Here is a 15,275-nt window from a genome sequence, read left to right as displayed (position 1 = left end):
TGTGCCAAATGAAACCTTAGAAGCATAAACATTCCACACAAGAATACATCAATCAAATAGATAAGTGTTTGTGAATTATTATTATTATTATTGCACTTTGTCAACTCAGTTGCCATAGCATGTTGCCAACAAGGAAGCTTAAAAGGTGCATGACAACCATTATGTTCCTCAACACTGATTTTGAGATGAAACAGTTTTTTCTGATTCTATGAATTTGAAAAGTTATGAGAATCAGAATTACGTTTGTTAAAACATTTTATTTTTATTCCGAGAATCAGAATTACATTTGTTAATTAAACATGCAATCCAGTTCAGATGCATTCAACATCTCATCTCAAGAAAACAGAGCACCACCATAACATCCACAACCCTAAACGCAAATCAAATTGACCCTAAACCCAAACCAACGTAAGAATTAAAAAAATCAAAACAAAAACAAAGATTAAATTGACCCCTGCCAAAAACCCCAAAGCAAGATATCAAAATTAATCAAATAAAAAATTGGATTAGAGTTTGAATTTACCTGGAATCACAATAGAAAAATGAAGCAAAGTGAGAAAAAACAACAATAGTGGATAAAAACGAAACAGAGAAGTTGCAACAGTAGGGGAGAAAAGAAGAATGAAGAAGGAAGGAGAAGAATGTTAGAAGAAAAAAGCAAAGGAGAAAAGATGGGAAGAGAGGAAAAGAGAAAAAAACTTACAGAAGGCAAAAGCGTCGAAGGAGGAAGGGGCATGAGGCGTCTTTTTTTTTTAGAGAAAGGGTTGAAAGTAGTGAATGATAAAAAGAAAAACAGAAAAATGTTTCTCTTTTTGGGACCTAGAAGGAGAATGAAAAATTTTCTATTTCTTTTTTTTATTCCCAACTCTAAAATTAAACTGGTTCATCCCAGGAATAAAAAAAATAAATTGATTTTACCAAATGTTGTTTCTATCTATTTCTGTTCCCGGAAACAGAAATTAAAAAAAAAAATTAATTCTCAGATGGTTGTCATGCACACCCTAGAAGCTTCAGCATATGACTTTGGTTCAACAGTAGTGGTAACATTAAAACAGAAATGACTATATGATAGGGAACATGTTGTATATGACAAAACAAAAAATGATATTTTATTGCACTTATTTATTACTCTTGATTAGTATTTTAGGAGTATTTGGAATGAAAATAATGGTCTTTTGGGTTAAATTAAATTTTTGGTTATTTATTGGGTTTAATTTATTTTCGTCATTAATTCCCAGCTTTGCGTTACTTTAGTATTTTGACTATATCTCACTCCACAGGTGTCCGATTGACTCCATTCTTGTTGCGTTTTAAGATAACTGGGCTACAAATGCTATGAAGACAAGAAAGCCCAGTTCAGACAGGAGGATGGTCTAAATTAGAGCCCAAATCGAACGTTAATTGCTGGAGATTTATTGATTTAAGTTTGTAATTAGAACCCAATATTGTTTAGGCCTAAGACCATTTGTTTAGTTTTCATTCTGTTTTTATTTTTATTATGGGCCGACATTAGTTGAACCCTAACCCAGTTTGGATGAGTTTAAAATGGTTCGTTTAGGAAACTTGTCGGCAGTCTTTGTTTTGGGAGTTGGTATGATCGACAAATTATCTCTGGAGATTTTAATTCAATTTTGTTCTTCTTCTTCATCTTTTCTTTTTCTTCTTTTTAATTTTTAATTATGCTTACCTTAGCTATGCGAGGCTAAGAACCCTTTAATCAACCTAAGGCTAATGGATTCCATGGAAGAGTCTAGAGGATTTGGTATTTTCATTTTAGAGTAAATACCCATTTTGGTCCCTAGCAATATTAGCGAAATCCATTTTAGTCCCTGACAATGTAAAAGTACCAAATTGGTCCCTAAAGTTATGAAAAAAGGGCCACGTTAGTCCTTCTGTCAACTCCTCCGTCACGGTCAAACTAACGGTGCTCATGTGGCACGTTATCTGCTGACGCGGACTCCACGGTGGACACGGTGGAAAGCTGGACGACGACGTTTTGAATGAAAAGGATAGTAAAGCTTTCCAAAGGACAAACGACGTCGTTTTATTCTTCAGAAATGAAGAGGCACCAACACTGCAAGTAACCGTGGAGACTCATTTTTTTCACTAAGTTATTGCATATGATTGGAAGACCATTGTTGACCTCCACTGGAAGCTTCGTTGAACGGCGAGGGTTGTCGAAGACGGTGGTTGCAGGGAAGGCAATCAAGCGTGGACTTTGAAGGTTGTCGAAAGGCTGGTCCTGTGGTGGTTAAGGGAAGTTCGAGTGTGCTGGTTTTCTTACATGCAGGTAAGTGTTTTTTTAGGAAATCTTCAATATTTGTGGTCCCCCATCACCTGATGTTGTCTATTCTTTGTTGGAGAATGGTCCCCCATGTGCGCTCCATTGTGAGTTATCATGGTTAGGGTTAAAAAAAATACCCATTTATGTATGTGGTCCCCTTCATTACCGGTTTGTAAAGTATATTGCCATTTTTTAGTGCATTGTGGTCACCAATTTTTTAGAGCATGCATAATTTGTAAAGGTGCAATTTTTTTCCACGTTATTGGCTTGTCCCCCCTCTCGGCAGTGATGAGTTTGATGTACATGGTTATTGCCATTTTTTAAATTGGTTTGTGGCCCCTGATGTTCGCATGAATATATTGTAATTTACAGCCCTGTGTTGCTTTTTTTTCCAGATGGATGAATACATAGTGATAAGGTATCATCATAGGGGTGTGTTGAGGAGAGATGATAAAGGGGTCCTAACCTATGTAAATGGCAAAATGGTTGACTTACCTGAGATGGATGCTGACTTCGTCAACCTGCGTGACCTTGATACTCTGTTCAAGGGTTATGGGTATGAGACGTGTAAGCAAATGTTGTGGCTCATGCCAAACGCAACGGATTTAGATGTAGGTTTAAGGCCTTTGAATACGGACGCTGATATTGTGGAGATGGTCAAGGCTGCATTGAGTAATGGCAATCTCATAGAAATTTATTTTGAAGATTGCATTGCAACCCCTGTCTATGTTTCACCAGAAGAAGTTATTGCACATGCACATGAGGGTGGCAGTGGTGATGGGTTGGAGGATGAGGGTGGCAGTGGTGATGGGTTGGAGGATGAAGGTGGCAGTGGTGATGGGTTGGAGGATGAGGGTGGCAGTGGTCATGGGTTGGAGGATGATGGTGGCAGTGGTCATGGGTTTTCTACTGATTCAGAAGATAGTGTGGAGGATGAGGCAAATAATCCTCCTCCACCTATGTATGATACAGAAACAGAGAGTGAAGAGGAGTGCAAGGGGAAGGGTAAAGCTGCTGGAAAAAAAAAGCAAAAGAGAACGAAAAAAAAGAAGGTTGAAGATGTGGCAAGGGAAGATACAATGGAAGAGGAGGATAAGTCAATGTCTTTCGAGGAGGGTGGGTATGGGTATAACTCTGAAGAGTTGAACACGCCTCCTTCAAGTGGTGCTGAAGAGGATGAAAAGGTTGTCAATCCAAAATTTAATGTGCATGAGGATTTTGGTCATGTGCACTTAGAGGTAGGAATGGAGTTTGCGAGTCTTCAATTATTTAAAAATGCTGTCAAAGACTACAGTATTGATCTAGGAAGACAATTCAAGTGGCTGAAGAATGACAAAGTAAGGGCCCGAGCAAAGTGTAGTAATGATGAATGTGATTGGACGATTTACTGTTCGTGGAACAACAAAATGAAAGCTTTCCAAATCAAGACTTTTAATAACATACACACTTGCTGCAGACTTTTTAGAAACAAGAGGGCAAGTAGGGATTGGGTTGCGAAGAAGTTAGAAAAAAGGCTAGACACAACCGAACATGACAAGGGCTGAGGCCTACGACCACATGAAAGAGGAGTACAAAGTTCATGTCCATTTGAAGAAAGTGACCAAAGCACTTCAGAAAGCCAAGGCCAAAATAGAAGGGTGCGAAAAAGAACAGTACGCAAAATTGAGAGACTACTTAGGTGAGCTATTGAGAAGCAATCCAGGGTCTACATGTCAAATGCAAGTGATCCCACAACCTGATCCGAACTCCTCTCCCATATTTTCTAAGTTGTACATTTGTCTGGATGCATGCAAGAAAGGGTTCAAAGCTGGCTGCAGGCCCTTAATTGGTTTGGATGGATGTTTCTTGAAAGGATATTATGGAGGTCAATTGTTAAGTGCAGTTGGTGAGGATGCCAACAAAAGTTTCTATGTCATTGCATATGCAATTGTTGATAGTGAAACAAAAGAGAACTGGAAGTGGTTTTTAACCCTATTACAGGAAGATATTGGCCCTAACGCAGTGTTTGGATGGAATTTTATTTCTGACCAACAGAAGGTGTGTTAAGCTTGTTTCATTTCAACTTGCTTAAGTATTCAGATTGATCCAATTGTTGAATGATTTTTTTCTGCTGTTATTTACCTGCATTGCTGACCCTATCATGATTACATAAACTGCATTTTTAACTGCATTGCTGATGTTAAGTGCATTGCTGATGTTTAGTGCATTTCTGATGTTAAGTGCATTCCTGATAATGTCAGGGACCAATTAGTCCCTCGTGCAATTTGTCAGGGACCATAACGACCCTCGATGGCAATTGCCAGGGACCTATTTGATCCTCGTCTATTTGATTCAGCAACACTTTGTGGCAATCTATATATGTTTTTGTGATACCTTTTTTTGTGTGTCTGTGTGTAGGGGCTGATTCCAGCACTGCAAGAGGTGATGCCTAGTGCATATCATCGTTTTTGTGTGCAGCACGTTTGGAAGAATTTCATAAAGCAATGGAAAGACAAGGCAATTCGAGCCATGGTTTGGGAGTGTTCAAGATGCACCACTGTCCCCCAGTTCCAGCAATGCATGGCACGATTGAAAGTAAAGAATGAGGCTGCATGGAAGTACTTGGATGGCATCCAGCCCTCAAGTTGGGTGAAAGCTTATTTCAGCCACTGGTCTAAATGTGATAATATCACAAACAACATGGCAGAGGTATGGAATGCCAAGATCGTTGGATATAGGTCAAAACTGATTATCACTCTATTGGAGGAACTGAGATGCTACATTATGAGGAGGATGGCTGCACATCAGAGGGTGTTAGGAACTGTTCGGGGTAAAATAGCTCATGCTCAGCAATTGAAACTGGATCAGTTAAAGGTTCTTAGCAATTCATGGACACCCACTTGGACTGGAAATCTGCAGCAAGATATGTATGAGGTCAGTGGGAAAAGTGATAGAGTTGGAGTCAATTTAACAACACATGCATGTGCATGCAATGTATGGCAGTTGACTGGACTGCCTTGTGAGCATGCTATAGCAGCAATTTGTCACAAAAACGAGCCAGCCGAGAACTATGTCCATCAATGGCTTACAGTTGATGCATTGCATGCCACATATGAGCACACCTTAAACCCAGTGAACTCGGACAAGTATTGGCCTGCATCTGATGAACCTAAACCTCTTCCACCAAAACTGAAAAGGCCAATTGAGCGACCCAAGAAACACAGGAAGAAGGACCCAACTGAAGACCAAGGGAGCATGACAAAGAAAGTTAAAAGGACATATGAAGCCAAATGTAGTAAGTGTGGTCAGACTGGACACTATGGCAAGAGTTGTAAGGGGCCAGCAGCTTCCAAAACAGACAAGAGCCAAGCAAGACCACAATCTGTGAGGATTGGCACAGACTCAGTAAATGAAATCCCATTAAGTCAAGGAGGCCCGTCAGAAATTGGTAGTTCTCAGGCACAACAAATCAACTTGAGAGGATGCAGCCCACCTCCTTCAAATCCAGAAGAAGCAAATGCAGTGTTGACTGAAGAGACAATTAAGGCAGCCAGCACTGGCACACGAAGCAGATTTATGCACTTCATGACAACACCTGGTTTTATGCCACCAAGGCGATCCTCAAGAAAATGAGCTGCTGATGAAGACGAACAAGGGAGTAGTGCATGAGCCAACTGAAAATGAGTGGATATAATGCCCTTTTTTTGTACATTCTGGCCATTTTTTTTGGGAGGCCTTTTACAGATATCATGTAATCATTTTGATGCATGGCCAAGATTGTATTTATAGGCCTCACTTGTAATTTCTATCAGTTGACTTTTATTTGTAATGCACTACTGGTTTGTAGTTGTAGGAATGTGATAAGTTCATTTTGATGAATGTGATAAGTTCATGTCCATTTTATGTTTTTTAACTGAGTTAGCTTGTTGTTGGTCATTTAGCTGCCATATTTGCATTCTGGTGCAGGTTTGTGCTGTGTTACTGATTAAACAGATCATGTCCAATTTTCTGGATGCAGGGACCAATTAGGACCCCGACAATCATTGTCGGGGACCAATTTGGACCTCTACCCGCTGCATTTTTGTGATACTTCTATTTTGTTGATCTGGACTGCATTCAAAAGCATATAAGTCAGGGACAGCAAGTGTATCTGATGTAATGCACTACTGTTTTTTAAAATGAGTGCTGCATTTTGTTGATTTGGACATCAACAACTCATGTCCTATAATTCTAGAATCAAGGACCAATAAGTGCCCCGTGCACTTTGTCAGGGACCAAAACGACCCTCGACTAACATTGCCAGGGACCTAATTGGTTCTCGTGTTTTGCAATCAGTAACAAAATATGCATAACAATATGCAACTTCTGTATCAGCAATGTCATGAGTTATGTGTCTATATCAGTAGCAATCTATATCTGTTTGTGATACAATGTAGCAATCTTTTATCCTTCATTCGATGCCTATCTATGCAATAATATATAATGCCATAATATATTAAGGAATACATTCAAGGCTTTTTTATAATAGGCCATATGATAATACACACAAACAGATTTGAACTAACAACAGGAAGGAGTACTCATTACAATTCACTGAAGCAAAAATACATTTGGGTCACTTTTTTTCACTTTTACCACACTAACAACAAACATATAGATCCTGATCATACCCACACAAGCACCTAAGACTCTAGCTGACCTATCAACTGTCCTAATTTTTTTGTCCATCCTAACTAACTCCTCCACCATCTTCAGGTATACATCATTCAGTTTTCTTTCCTGCTGATGAAGCTTCATTCCTTGCTCAGTAATCTTCACATCTTGCTCTCTCATCATCATCTCCACATACTTCAACTTGAAGTTAATTTCAGCAACATCCAACTCCACAGTGTGAATTCTTGCTTCTTCCAGTTCCATGGGTTCATTACACATGTCATCTACCCATCTAAAAAAATCACAATAGGGCTTCTTCACCTGAAAAAATAAACACCATGGTTAGCAAGTGTTCCAACTCAGTAAAGGAGTAGATTACAAATTCGTACCTTGAAGTTAGGACACCCAAGGAAAGCCCTGTTTGGGTTCCTCTCAGTTTTGGAGGTATAGACAATACTTTGTCTCCCACATTTGCACCTCCAACCAGTGGTCCTTGCCATTGTTCTTCCCCCCATTGATTTACTCTCACTTGACCCCCCCATGCCAGAAGAAACACTCATCTTCTCCCACGCCCAGAAATCCGGTTGATGGCTTAATGTCTTTCGTCGAGTTTCAATCATCAAAGTGCAAACTTTCTGGCGGCGTTTTGCTGTTTACAGATTTGCTCATCAATTTGGGGGATGGAGTTTCCGGTTTAGGGTTCTATTGAAGGCATTTCAGTTTTTTTCAATTTTAGGGTTCATTATTTGGGTTTTATCAATTAATTGCATTCAAGTAAAACGACGTCGCGCTTTCCATGGGTGTCCACCGTCGTCGTCCAGCTTTCCACCGTGTCCACCGTGGAGTCCGCGTCAGCAGATAACGTGCCACATGAGCACCGTTAGTTTGACCGTGACGGAGGAGTTGACAGAAGGACTAACGTTGCCCTTTTTTCATAACTTTAGGGACCAATTTGGTACTTTTACATTGTCTGGGACTAAAATGGATTTCGCTAATATTGCTAGGGACCAAAAAGGGTATTTACTCTTCATTTTAATCAGATTCGTTTATCTTCCAAACACATATTGATATCGTGCGTCTGTGGATATTCAATATGAGATTCGCAATTATGATTAGTAAAAAAGATTAATCATCAGATTAGATGATTAGTTGATTAACCATATGATCTTAAGTCAAACAGGCTAATACTCTGCGATTGTATGAGTAGAAGCACCGTATTTGATCAAACTCTAGGCGATCGCTTAGAGAGGGTTCTCAATTGTATACAAAGATTCTGATTCAATTGAGGTCAATCACTAATTTGGTATCTTTTTATTCGAGGAGAGACGTCTTAGGAATCCTAACCTTAGGTTGGTTATTTTAATTACAAATTTCAGTTTCAATTTTTACTCTCTATTTTATTTTATTTTAAGCAAACAAACCTCCCCCTTTTATTTTCTATTTTTAATCTGCGATTTTAATCCTTGCAATTTCCTTGTGAGACGACTCAGGTTGACGCTTTGCTACAAAAATTAAGAAACATGATTTTATTAATTTGTGCAAGTTCGACAGTTCGTGTCAAATTTGGCTTCGTTGCCAGAGAAATCGCATCGGTTTTTATCATTCTTCTTACTTTTTCGTTCTGAATATTAATCCTTTTTATTTTGACCATATTTTTCTTGAATTCTTAGTTTTCGTTTTGTTCTCTTTTAGTAGGATAGGTTATTAATCGTTTTAGTTTAATTAGTTCTTTCGCGATTTTGGGTGTTTTTGGTGATTGGAAAGACGACTGTCTTATCCAGATCGTTCTTAAGGTTTCAATTAGTTCTAATCCTTTAATTTCGTGAAATTTTGTCGTTTACTAACCCTTTTTGCTGTTTCTTTGTCATTTCAGGACGTATCGGGTATTTTTGCACTTGTTCGGCTTGCTCTGATCGCTCTGAAAATTAGTGAGCTGAAGGAGGCAATCATCCTGGTCATGATGCAGGCCCAATTTTAGCCAAATTCCTTCATTTACTATTTCTTTTTATTTTTTAAAAATTTTATTTGATTTCTAAGTTCTTTGGTATGATTAGAATTTTTGTGTTGTAGTCTCATAATTTTTAAAAATCGTTTGCTATTTTTTCTATATTTATTTTCATTGTTTTTCATAAGTTTCGTGTGTTTTCATATATTCAATAGTACTTTTTGCTTTCTGTCTGCGCCTAAGATGCATGACTAGAGGTGGCAATATGGGCTGAACCTGATGGGCCAACCTGCCAAAACGGGGCGAATTTGGTTACACATCTTAACCCACCAACCCGCCCCGTTGGGTTGTGGATCAAAATGAGTTAGCGGCCGGTCGGCCCCCCGGGTCAGTTTTTTTTTTTTTACTATTAGGTAGTATTTTATTTGTCTTTAAGCTTTTGCAATACCCAATTTTTTTTTATCTTAGCACTCCCTAGAAAAAATAGAGAAGAAAATCTTTATTTATGACAAATGTTATCTATATATGGAGACAAAAATAAATCCCTAAAGAATATTTGATTGAATATTAGCATACATTTAGACTTGAGATTGGAAAAAAATTAAGGGAAGTGTGAAATAAAAATAATTAATGTTATAAAATTAATAAAATATAATTTATTTTTAATTTTTAATTATTATTTTTTTTTTAGGCGGGTTGACCTGCTAACCCACCATAAAACAGGGTGGGTTGGGGTTTTCAACCCACATTCAAGCGGCGAGTCGGGGCGGGCCAACCCGTTTTTGGCAGGTTGACAGCGGGTCGGGGCGGGCCGACCCGTTTTGCCACCCCTATGCATGACTAGGAGTAATATCAATGTTCATGATTTGTTTGCATTTGATCCTGGAATAGAGATAACATTGCATGCTGTTAGAAGAGCTCATTGGTTAACTTATATTTGAATTGTTGAACTTGATCCTATTTCTGAGCATACAGATTTTAATTGTTCTAGTTCTTTTGATAGAGTAGATTTCACTTCTTCTAATAATTCTGTAGTTAATTCTGAAATCATGGATAACAGAAATTTGAAACAATTGGCTGAACCTGATGTTGAAAACTATAAGCCATTATGTATTCGTTATCCTAGCCATTATGTATTCGTTATCCTGATTTAGATGTTGCATTTGACTTAAAACCTGGTTTGATTCATTTGCTGCCAAATTTCCATGGTCTTGAAGGTGAGGATCCTCATAAGCATCTGAAGGAGGTCCATGTGATATGCAGTACTATGAAGCCACGAGGAGTAGATGAGGAGCAAATCAAACTGAGAGCTTTTCCATTTTCTTTAGATGGTGATCTTGATCTCTTCGAACATGAATTTCAAGCAATGCAAGACAGTTGCATGCCATTGCACATTGACAAGTAGGAATTGGTCTCAAACTTTCTAACGCATTGCACAAACCTTTCAAGTGCGTGAAGTATTCGCTAATGCTTTTGTCTCATTGCCTCAACTTGTAAATATTTCCTGCAAGTCTGGGATTCTGAAAATGTCCGCTTGTGAAAACCTTTCCTTCAGATCTCTCCACGCGTCTTGTGCTTTATCTATCCAGAGAATTGATTGTAGGATTGATGGAGAAATGGAATGGTGGATCCAAAGCAACACAATGGTGTTACCTTGTTGCCATGCAGTGAACGAATGATCCATTGCTGGAGGTTGTTGTGGGCTTCCATCGATGAAAGGTTTTGATCTTTGATAATAATGCCATAGACATGGCTTTGTGCTTCCATTGCTTGGATGAAGGAAGTACGGGTGAGAAGGATTTGTGATGAAATCAAAGTCTAAGCTCTGATTCACCATGTTGAAATCAAAGCAACAGAAGACAGGTATCTTTGAAACAGTGAAAAAAGGAATTGTAACGTCCTAAGTGCTGGCAAGGGCAGGGAGTGATCGCCGGTGCGAAAGGGCACATACAATGAGCGGCTCATGCCAAATCTTGTAGCTGGGGGTACATGAATGAATCGAATCAACACCCGAAAGAGAGGGATTCCAGAAACTGTGCTGGTATGGGACGACACAATTGGGAATATCGTATAAGAATTAATTTGTACTACCTATACTAACAAGATGCATCTACTTTTCGGTAGACCGAAACAAAAGAACTCCATAGTTAAACGTGCTTGACATGGGGAAATTCAGGGATGGATGACCTTCTGGAAAGTTTTCCCGGGAAGTGTGCGAGTGAGGACAAAGCACGCTGAAAAGTCTCGTGTTAGTGTGTGGGGATAGTTGTTGATCCTTGCAAGTTGTCAGGCGTTACAAGTGGTATCAGAGCAGGGCTTCTCTTCCAGTACGGTGTGGTTCGAGGACGAACCAGGCGGAAGCTGGTGGGCATGTAACGTCCCAAGTGCTGGCAAAGGCATGGAGTGATCGCCGGTGCGAAAGGGCACAGACAATGAGCGGTTCATGCCAAATCTTGTAGCTGGGGGTACATGAATGAATCGAATCAACACCCGAAAGAGAGGGATTCCAGAGACTGTGCTGGTATGGGACGGCACAGTAGGGAATAACTTATAAGAATTAATTGGTACTACCTATACTAACAAGATGCATCTACTTTTCAATAGCCCGGAACGAAAGAACTCCATAGTTAAGCGTGCTTGACATGGGACAATTCTGGGATGGGTGACCTTCTGGGAAGTTTTCTCGGGAAGTGTGCGAGTGAGGACAAAGCACGCTGAAAAGTCTCGTGTTAGTGTGTGGGGATAGTCGTTGATCCTTGCAAGTTGCCAGGCGTTACAAGTGATATCAGAGCAGGGCTTCTCTTCCAGTACGGTGAGGTTCGAGGACGAACCAGGCGGAAGCTGGTGGGCATGTAACGTCCCAAGTGCTGGCAAGGGCAGGGAGTGATCGCCGGTGCAAAAGGGCACAGACAATGAGCGGCTCATGCCAAATCTTGTAGCTGGGGGTACATGAATGAATCAAATCAACACCCGAAAGAGAGGGATTATGGGACGATACAGTTGGGAATAGCTTATAAGAATTAATTGGTACTACCTATACTAACAAGATGCATCTACTTTTCGATAGCCCGGAACGAAAGAACTCCATAGTTAAGCGTGCTTGACATGGGACAATTCTGGGATGGGTGACCTTCTGAGAAGTTTTCACAAAAAGTGTGCGAGTGAGGACAAAGCACACTGAAAAGTCTCGTGTTAGTGTGTGGGGATAGTCGTTGATCCTTGCAAGTTGCCAGATGTTACAGGAATGGAGTATCAGAGCTTCTAAGAAGCTCTGATACCATCTTATGAATGTGACTTTCTGGTATTCATATATGAGAAAACTGAGTTCATCTACTGATACAAGTACATATATAGCTGGAAGAAAACAAGAAAGACTAGCTAAACAGACCAACTAGCTTCAACAGAAATTACACCTAATCACCATAAATCTCAAAACCAATTAACCGTATACATATCAGCTACACGCAACTACATAACAGAAGAACTTATGGAACTAGATCACAGACTCACTCATCCTCCTTGTGCTGATCACGTGTGCCATCACATGTGTTATTACTTGTACACTTTAACAGTCAAATTTATCATGTCCATACTCCAGAGTATTTGGATGAACAACACAAAATGTATTGAGGGAACAAAAATCTTCATACAGGATAGCTTTTGATCTCAACTATTTTCTAGTCCCTTTATGTTATGGGATTTACTTCTGCACCTTTGAACACGAAGAGATGCCTGTCTGATTATATGAGCTTTCCCAATTCTTCCCGTCAAAATTCCTGATTTCAATGTGTGTCAAGGTTCCAGGGTCAACACACCTGAATGTAACTGCAACCCCATCTGGATTTGAGCGTGGATAATAGAATGAGGTTATACCACAGATTTTACAGAATGTGTGCTTTGCAATGTGAGTGCCAAAAGTATAAGTAGTAAGAAACTTCCCGGAATCTCCCAATAGCTCAAAATTGTCAGCAGGTACAATAAAGTGAGTATTAATTCTCATGTAGCAGATTGAGCAGTTGCAGTCCCATGCCACAACACTAGAAGGAGCAAGCACTTTCCACTTTACACTCTTACAATGGCAACCTCCAGTATGCACCACTCTTTCATCATCCATTTCTGAGTTCTAAACAACCAAATATCAACCATAGTTTGTCAAGTACAGAGACTCAGTTTTTACTGAACTTGGTATCAAAAATTAAAATTAAATGGGGAACAATTTGGAATCACATCCATACTGGAGGCATAAACACATACTAAGAAAGCCTTTATATATAGATTTCAGTAACAAATGGATTCTGCTATACATAAATCTTTATAGATATTGGACCTCTAAAAAGGGGTGGTTATGAGTTTATGACAAAATATTTATGTTTCTAGCACAAATTATGAGTTTTGTTCACTTAGAAAAAAAACAAAAACAAAAATAAAAAATAAAAAAGGGAAGGATAAGGGGTCAAAGATAATAGGATTTTACATTTTGCAATTGGGGAGGAATAAGATTTTGGGGTATACTTGTGTGACATGATGAGGTTTCAAGATCAGGACCTAGTGAAGCTACAGAGAATTAATCAACAGGTTTATAAGGTTTTATATCCTTCCAATTATTGAGTCAGATAAATGTTCAAATTCTAATCAGTAACTCATCCTTATTTGAATGAAAAGCTTGGGGTATGCACAACAATATCACAGAAAAGCTTCAATACACAATTAAAAGACATAATCATCTGTACACTGCGAGTGTCTTCCCACTGAGACATAATTATCAGATTTATAGGAATTTTATCAAATTCTCAACACTACTGACTGACGCTAGGAAATAAATAACCACAGAAAAAGAGTTGTTGGTTTAAACTTCAAACAAAGAAGAAAACACACATAGATACAAGCACAAAGAGAATATATAATAAAGCAGCTAGATTTGCCAGTTATTTCTCAACAAAAGGAACATTATTAACAAGTACAGCAGAAACCTATGCAAGAAACAGAACCAAAGATTCTTAACAAAAACCGAATGCTCACTGGTCAGTTATTAACAAAAAAATAGAAGTGAGGCTCGTAAATGAGTTTTCACCTGATCGGATCAGATGGGTAGCTAGATATGCTCAATGTCACTGTACCCTTATTTGCAGGGTGATTCCCCTTTGACAACTTCAGATAAAGAGAACGAACTACTTTGACTTTGCACTTTCATTTATAAACTGACGAAAATGGACACACACAGTATTGTGTTCGATCTATTTCTTAATTCTTATGTATAGCCTTTTTAAAATTCCAATTCGAGTGTATATCAACTTTATGTATGGATAACTGATCTAAAATTGACAAATGTAATTACAAGATTAACTAGATTACGTAAAATCCGTGATTTATATTTCCATCATTGACCCTTTCATAAATTACATTCGTTTAGAAATGAGCTTATTATTAATATGGCTACTATTTTTGAGACAATTAACATTGCAAATAGTTTTTGTTTTGGTATTTTTGTTTGTAGTTTCTCGTGAGAACTATGGGCCTATTCGAATTCTGTTTTCAAAAATAGATTTTTCATTTTCAATCCCAAAAAAAAAAACCTGTTTAATAAGACTTATTTTGCAAAAACACTTTAAAAATTATAACTTTTTCTAATTCTTAGAATCAAAATTAGAGAATATGTATAAGTTGTTTTTGTTTTGTATTTTGATTTTTAAGTTTTAAAACAAAAAATGCAGAAAATTTTTATTTAATTAATTATTCTACAAAATAAATTTTTTTTTAAAAAAAAAAGCACAATGAGGTCCATTATGTTGCTCTATTTGCTCCTGGTATTTTCAAAATTTTGGGCTAAAAAATTGTTTGTGATAAATTGCTATGTGTAAAACAGAAGAAATAGTTTAAATAATGGAAAATAGCTTTCTCATTTTACACGAGAAAATTTTTCCATGCTACACTCATAATATATGAGTGGGTTCCTTCCATCTTGACTTTTTTGTCTTCGGTCCTCTTTGTAGACCCCACTCATGTATTATGAGTGTAGCATGAGCAAATTTTCTCATGTAAAATAGAAAATTAATTCCCTTAAATAATTGAGCTAAAAGTGAGGCTAGCCCATAATATCTAGGTTTTGGGCGCATGTCCGCAGGCTAGTGATAAAAACTACAAAACTATATATAATTTTTTATGTAATAAAGATCACTTAATATATAAAAATAAAGAGTTTTATACTTCTTCAACAATTGGATAAGAAAAAGATTCCTGGCTGACCCTTTGAAAAATGTGCCAAACCTTTTGTTTTTTTTGTTTTATTTTATAAGTGGGGTTCGCTAGGATTTTGTCTCAGAAACAAAAGATCTCCCTTCTATTATTGAATGAGAAGATGATATTCCAAAAATAAATTAGAATAACTGTTTTTCCTTCTATTTAACTTTGAATTTA

The 15,275-nt window shown here is 38.0% G+C and overlaps 3 protein-coding genes across 3 annotated transcripts; 1 reads left to right on the top strand and 2 right to left on the bottom strand.

Moving 5' to 3' along the window:
* The first annotated feature begins 3,841 nt into the window (after positions 1 to 3,841).
* LOC133286866 (uncharacterized) lies at positions 3,842 to 5,896 on the top strand. Its single transcript, XM_061484367.1, has 3 exons — positions 3,842 to 4,321; positions 4,487 to 4,543; positions 4,682 to 5,896. The coding sequence occupies exons 1-3, from the start codon at positions 3,842 to 3,844 to the stop codon at positions 5,894 to 5,896; spliced, it is 1,752 nt and encodes a 583-aa protein (XP_061340351.1).
* A 957-nt stretch (positions 5,897 to 6,853) lies between these two features.
* Positions 6,854 to 7,416, bottom strand: LOC133286864 (uncharacterized). Its single transcript, XM_061484366.1, has 2 exons — positions 7,306 to 7,416; positions 6,854 to 7,237 (listed from the first exon to the last, which is right to left on the bottom strand). Exons 1-2 carry the CDS (start codon positions 7,414 to 7,416, stop codon positions 6,854 to 6,856), a joined length of 495 nt encoding a protein of 164 aa, XP_061340350.1.
* A 4,723-nt stretch (positions 7,417 to 12,139) lies between these two features.
* LOC133286888 (uncharacterized) lies at positions 12,140 to 14,104 on the bottom strand. The gene is made up of 2 exons (XM_061484388.1): positions 13,933 to 14,104; positions 12,140 to 12,984 (listed from the first exon to the last, which is right to left on the bottom strand). The coding sequence occupies exon 2, from the start codon at positions 12,973 to 12,975 to the stop codon at positions 12,562 to 12,564; it is 414 nt and encodes a 137-aa protein (XP_061340372.1). The 5' UTR covers positions 12,976 to 12,984; positions 13,933 to 14,104; the 3' UTR covers positions 12,140 to 12,561.
* Positions 14,105 to 15,275: the final 1,171 nt, after the last annotated feature.

This window comes from Gastrolobium bilobum, unplaced genomic scaffold (genome assembly GCF_033153095.1).
Source record: "Gastrolobium bilobum isolate Gb01-03AN ecotype WA unplaced genomic scaffold, APGP_CSIRO_Gbil_v1 utg3261, whole genome shotgun sequence".
NCBI lineage: Eukaryota > Viridiplantae > Streptophyta > Magnoliopsida > Fabales > Fabaceae > Gastrolobium > Gastrolobium bilobum.
The sequence above is the reverse complement of the archived record's forward strand: the minus strand, read 5'-3'. Positions and strand labels throughout refer to the sequence as shown.

What these genes read in the sequence shown, in the direction of transcription:
- LOC133286866 (XM_061484367.1), top strand. Translation starts at nt 3,842, where the DNA reads ATGAAAGAGGAGTACAAAGTTCATGTCCATTTGAAGAAAGTGACCAAA. An exon ending in TTATTTCTGACCAACAGAAG is followed by an intron (nt 4,322 to 4,486) that starts GTGTGTTAAGCT and finishes GCTGATGTTTAG; the next exon opens with TGCATTTCTGATGTTAAGTG. An exon ending in GGGACCAATTAGTCCCTCGT is followed by an intron (nt 4,544 to 4,681) that starts GCAATTTGTCAG and finishes GTCTGTGTGTAG; the next exon opens with GGGCTGATTCCAGCACTGCA.
- LOC133286864 (XM_061484366.1), bottom strand. Translation starts at nt 7,416, where the DNA reads ATGGCAAGGACCACTGGTTGGAGGTGCAAATGTGGGAGACAAAGTATT. An exon ending in TTGGGTGTCCTAACTTCAAG is followed by an intron (nt 7,238 to 7,305) that starts GTACGAATTTGT and finishes TTATTTTTTCAG; the next exon opens with GTGAAGAAGCCCTATTGTGA.
- LOC133286888 (XM_061484388.1), bottom strand. Translation starts at nt 12,975, where the DNA reads ATGGATGATGAAAGAGTGGTGCATACTGGAGGTTGCCATTGTAAGAGT.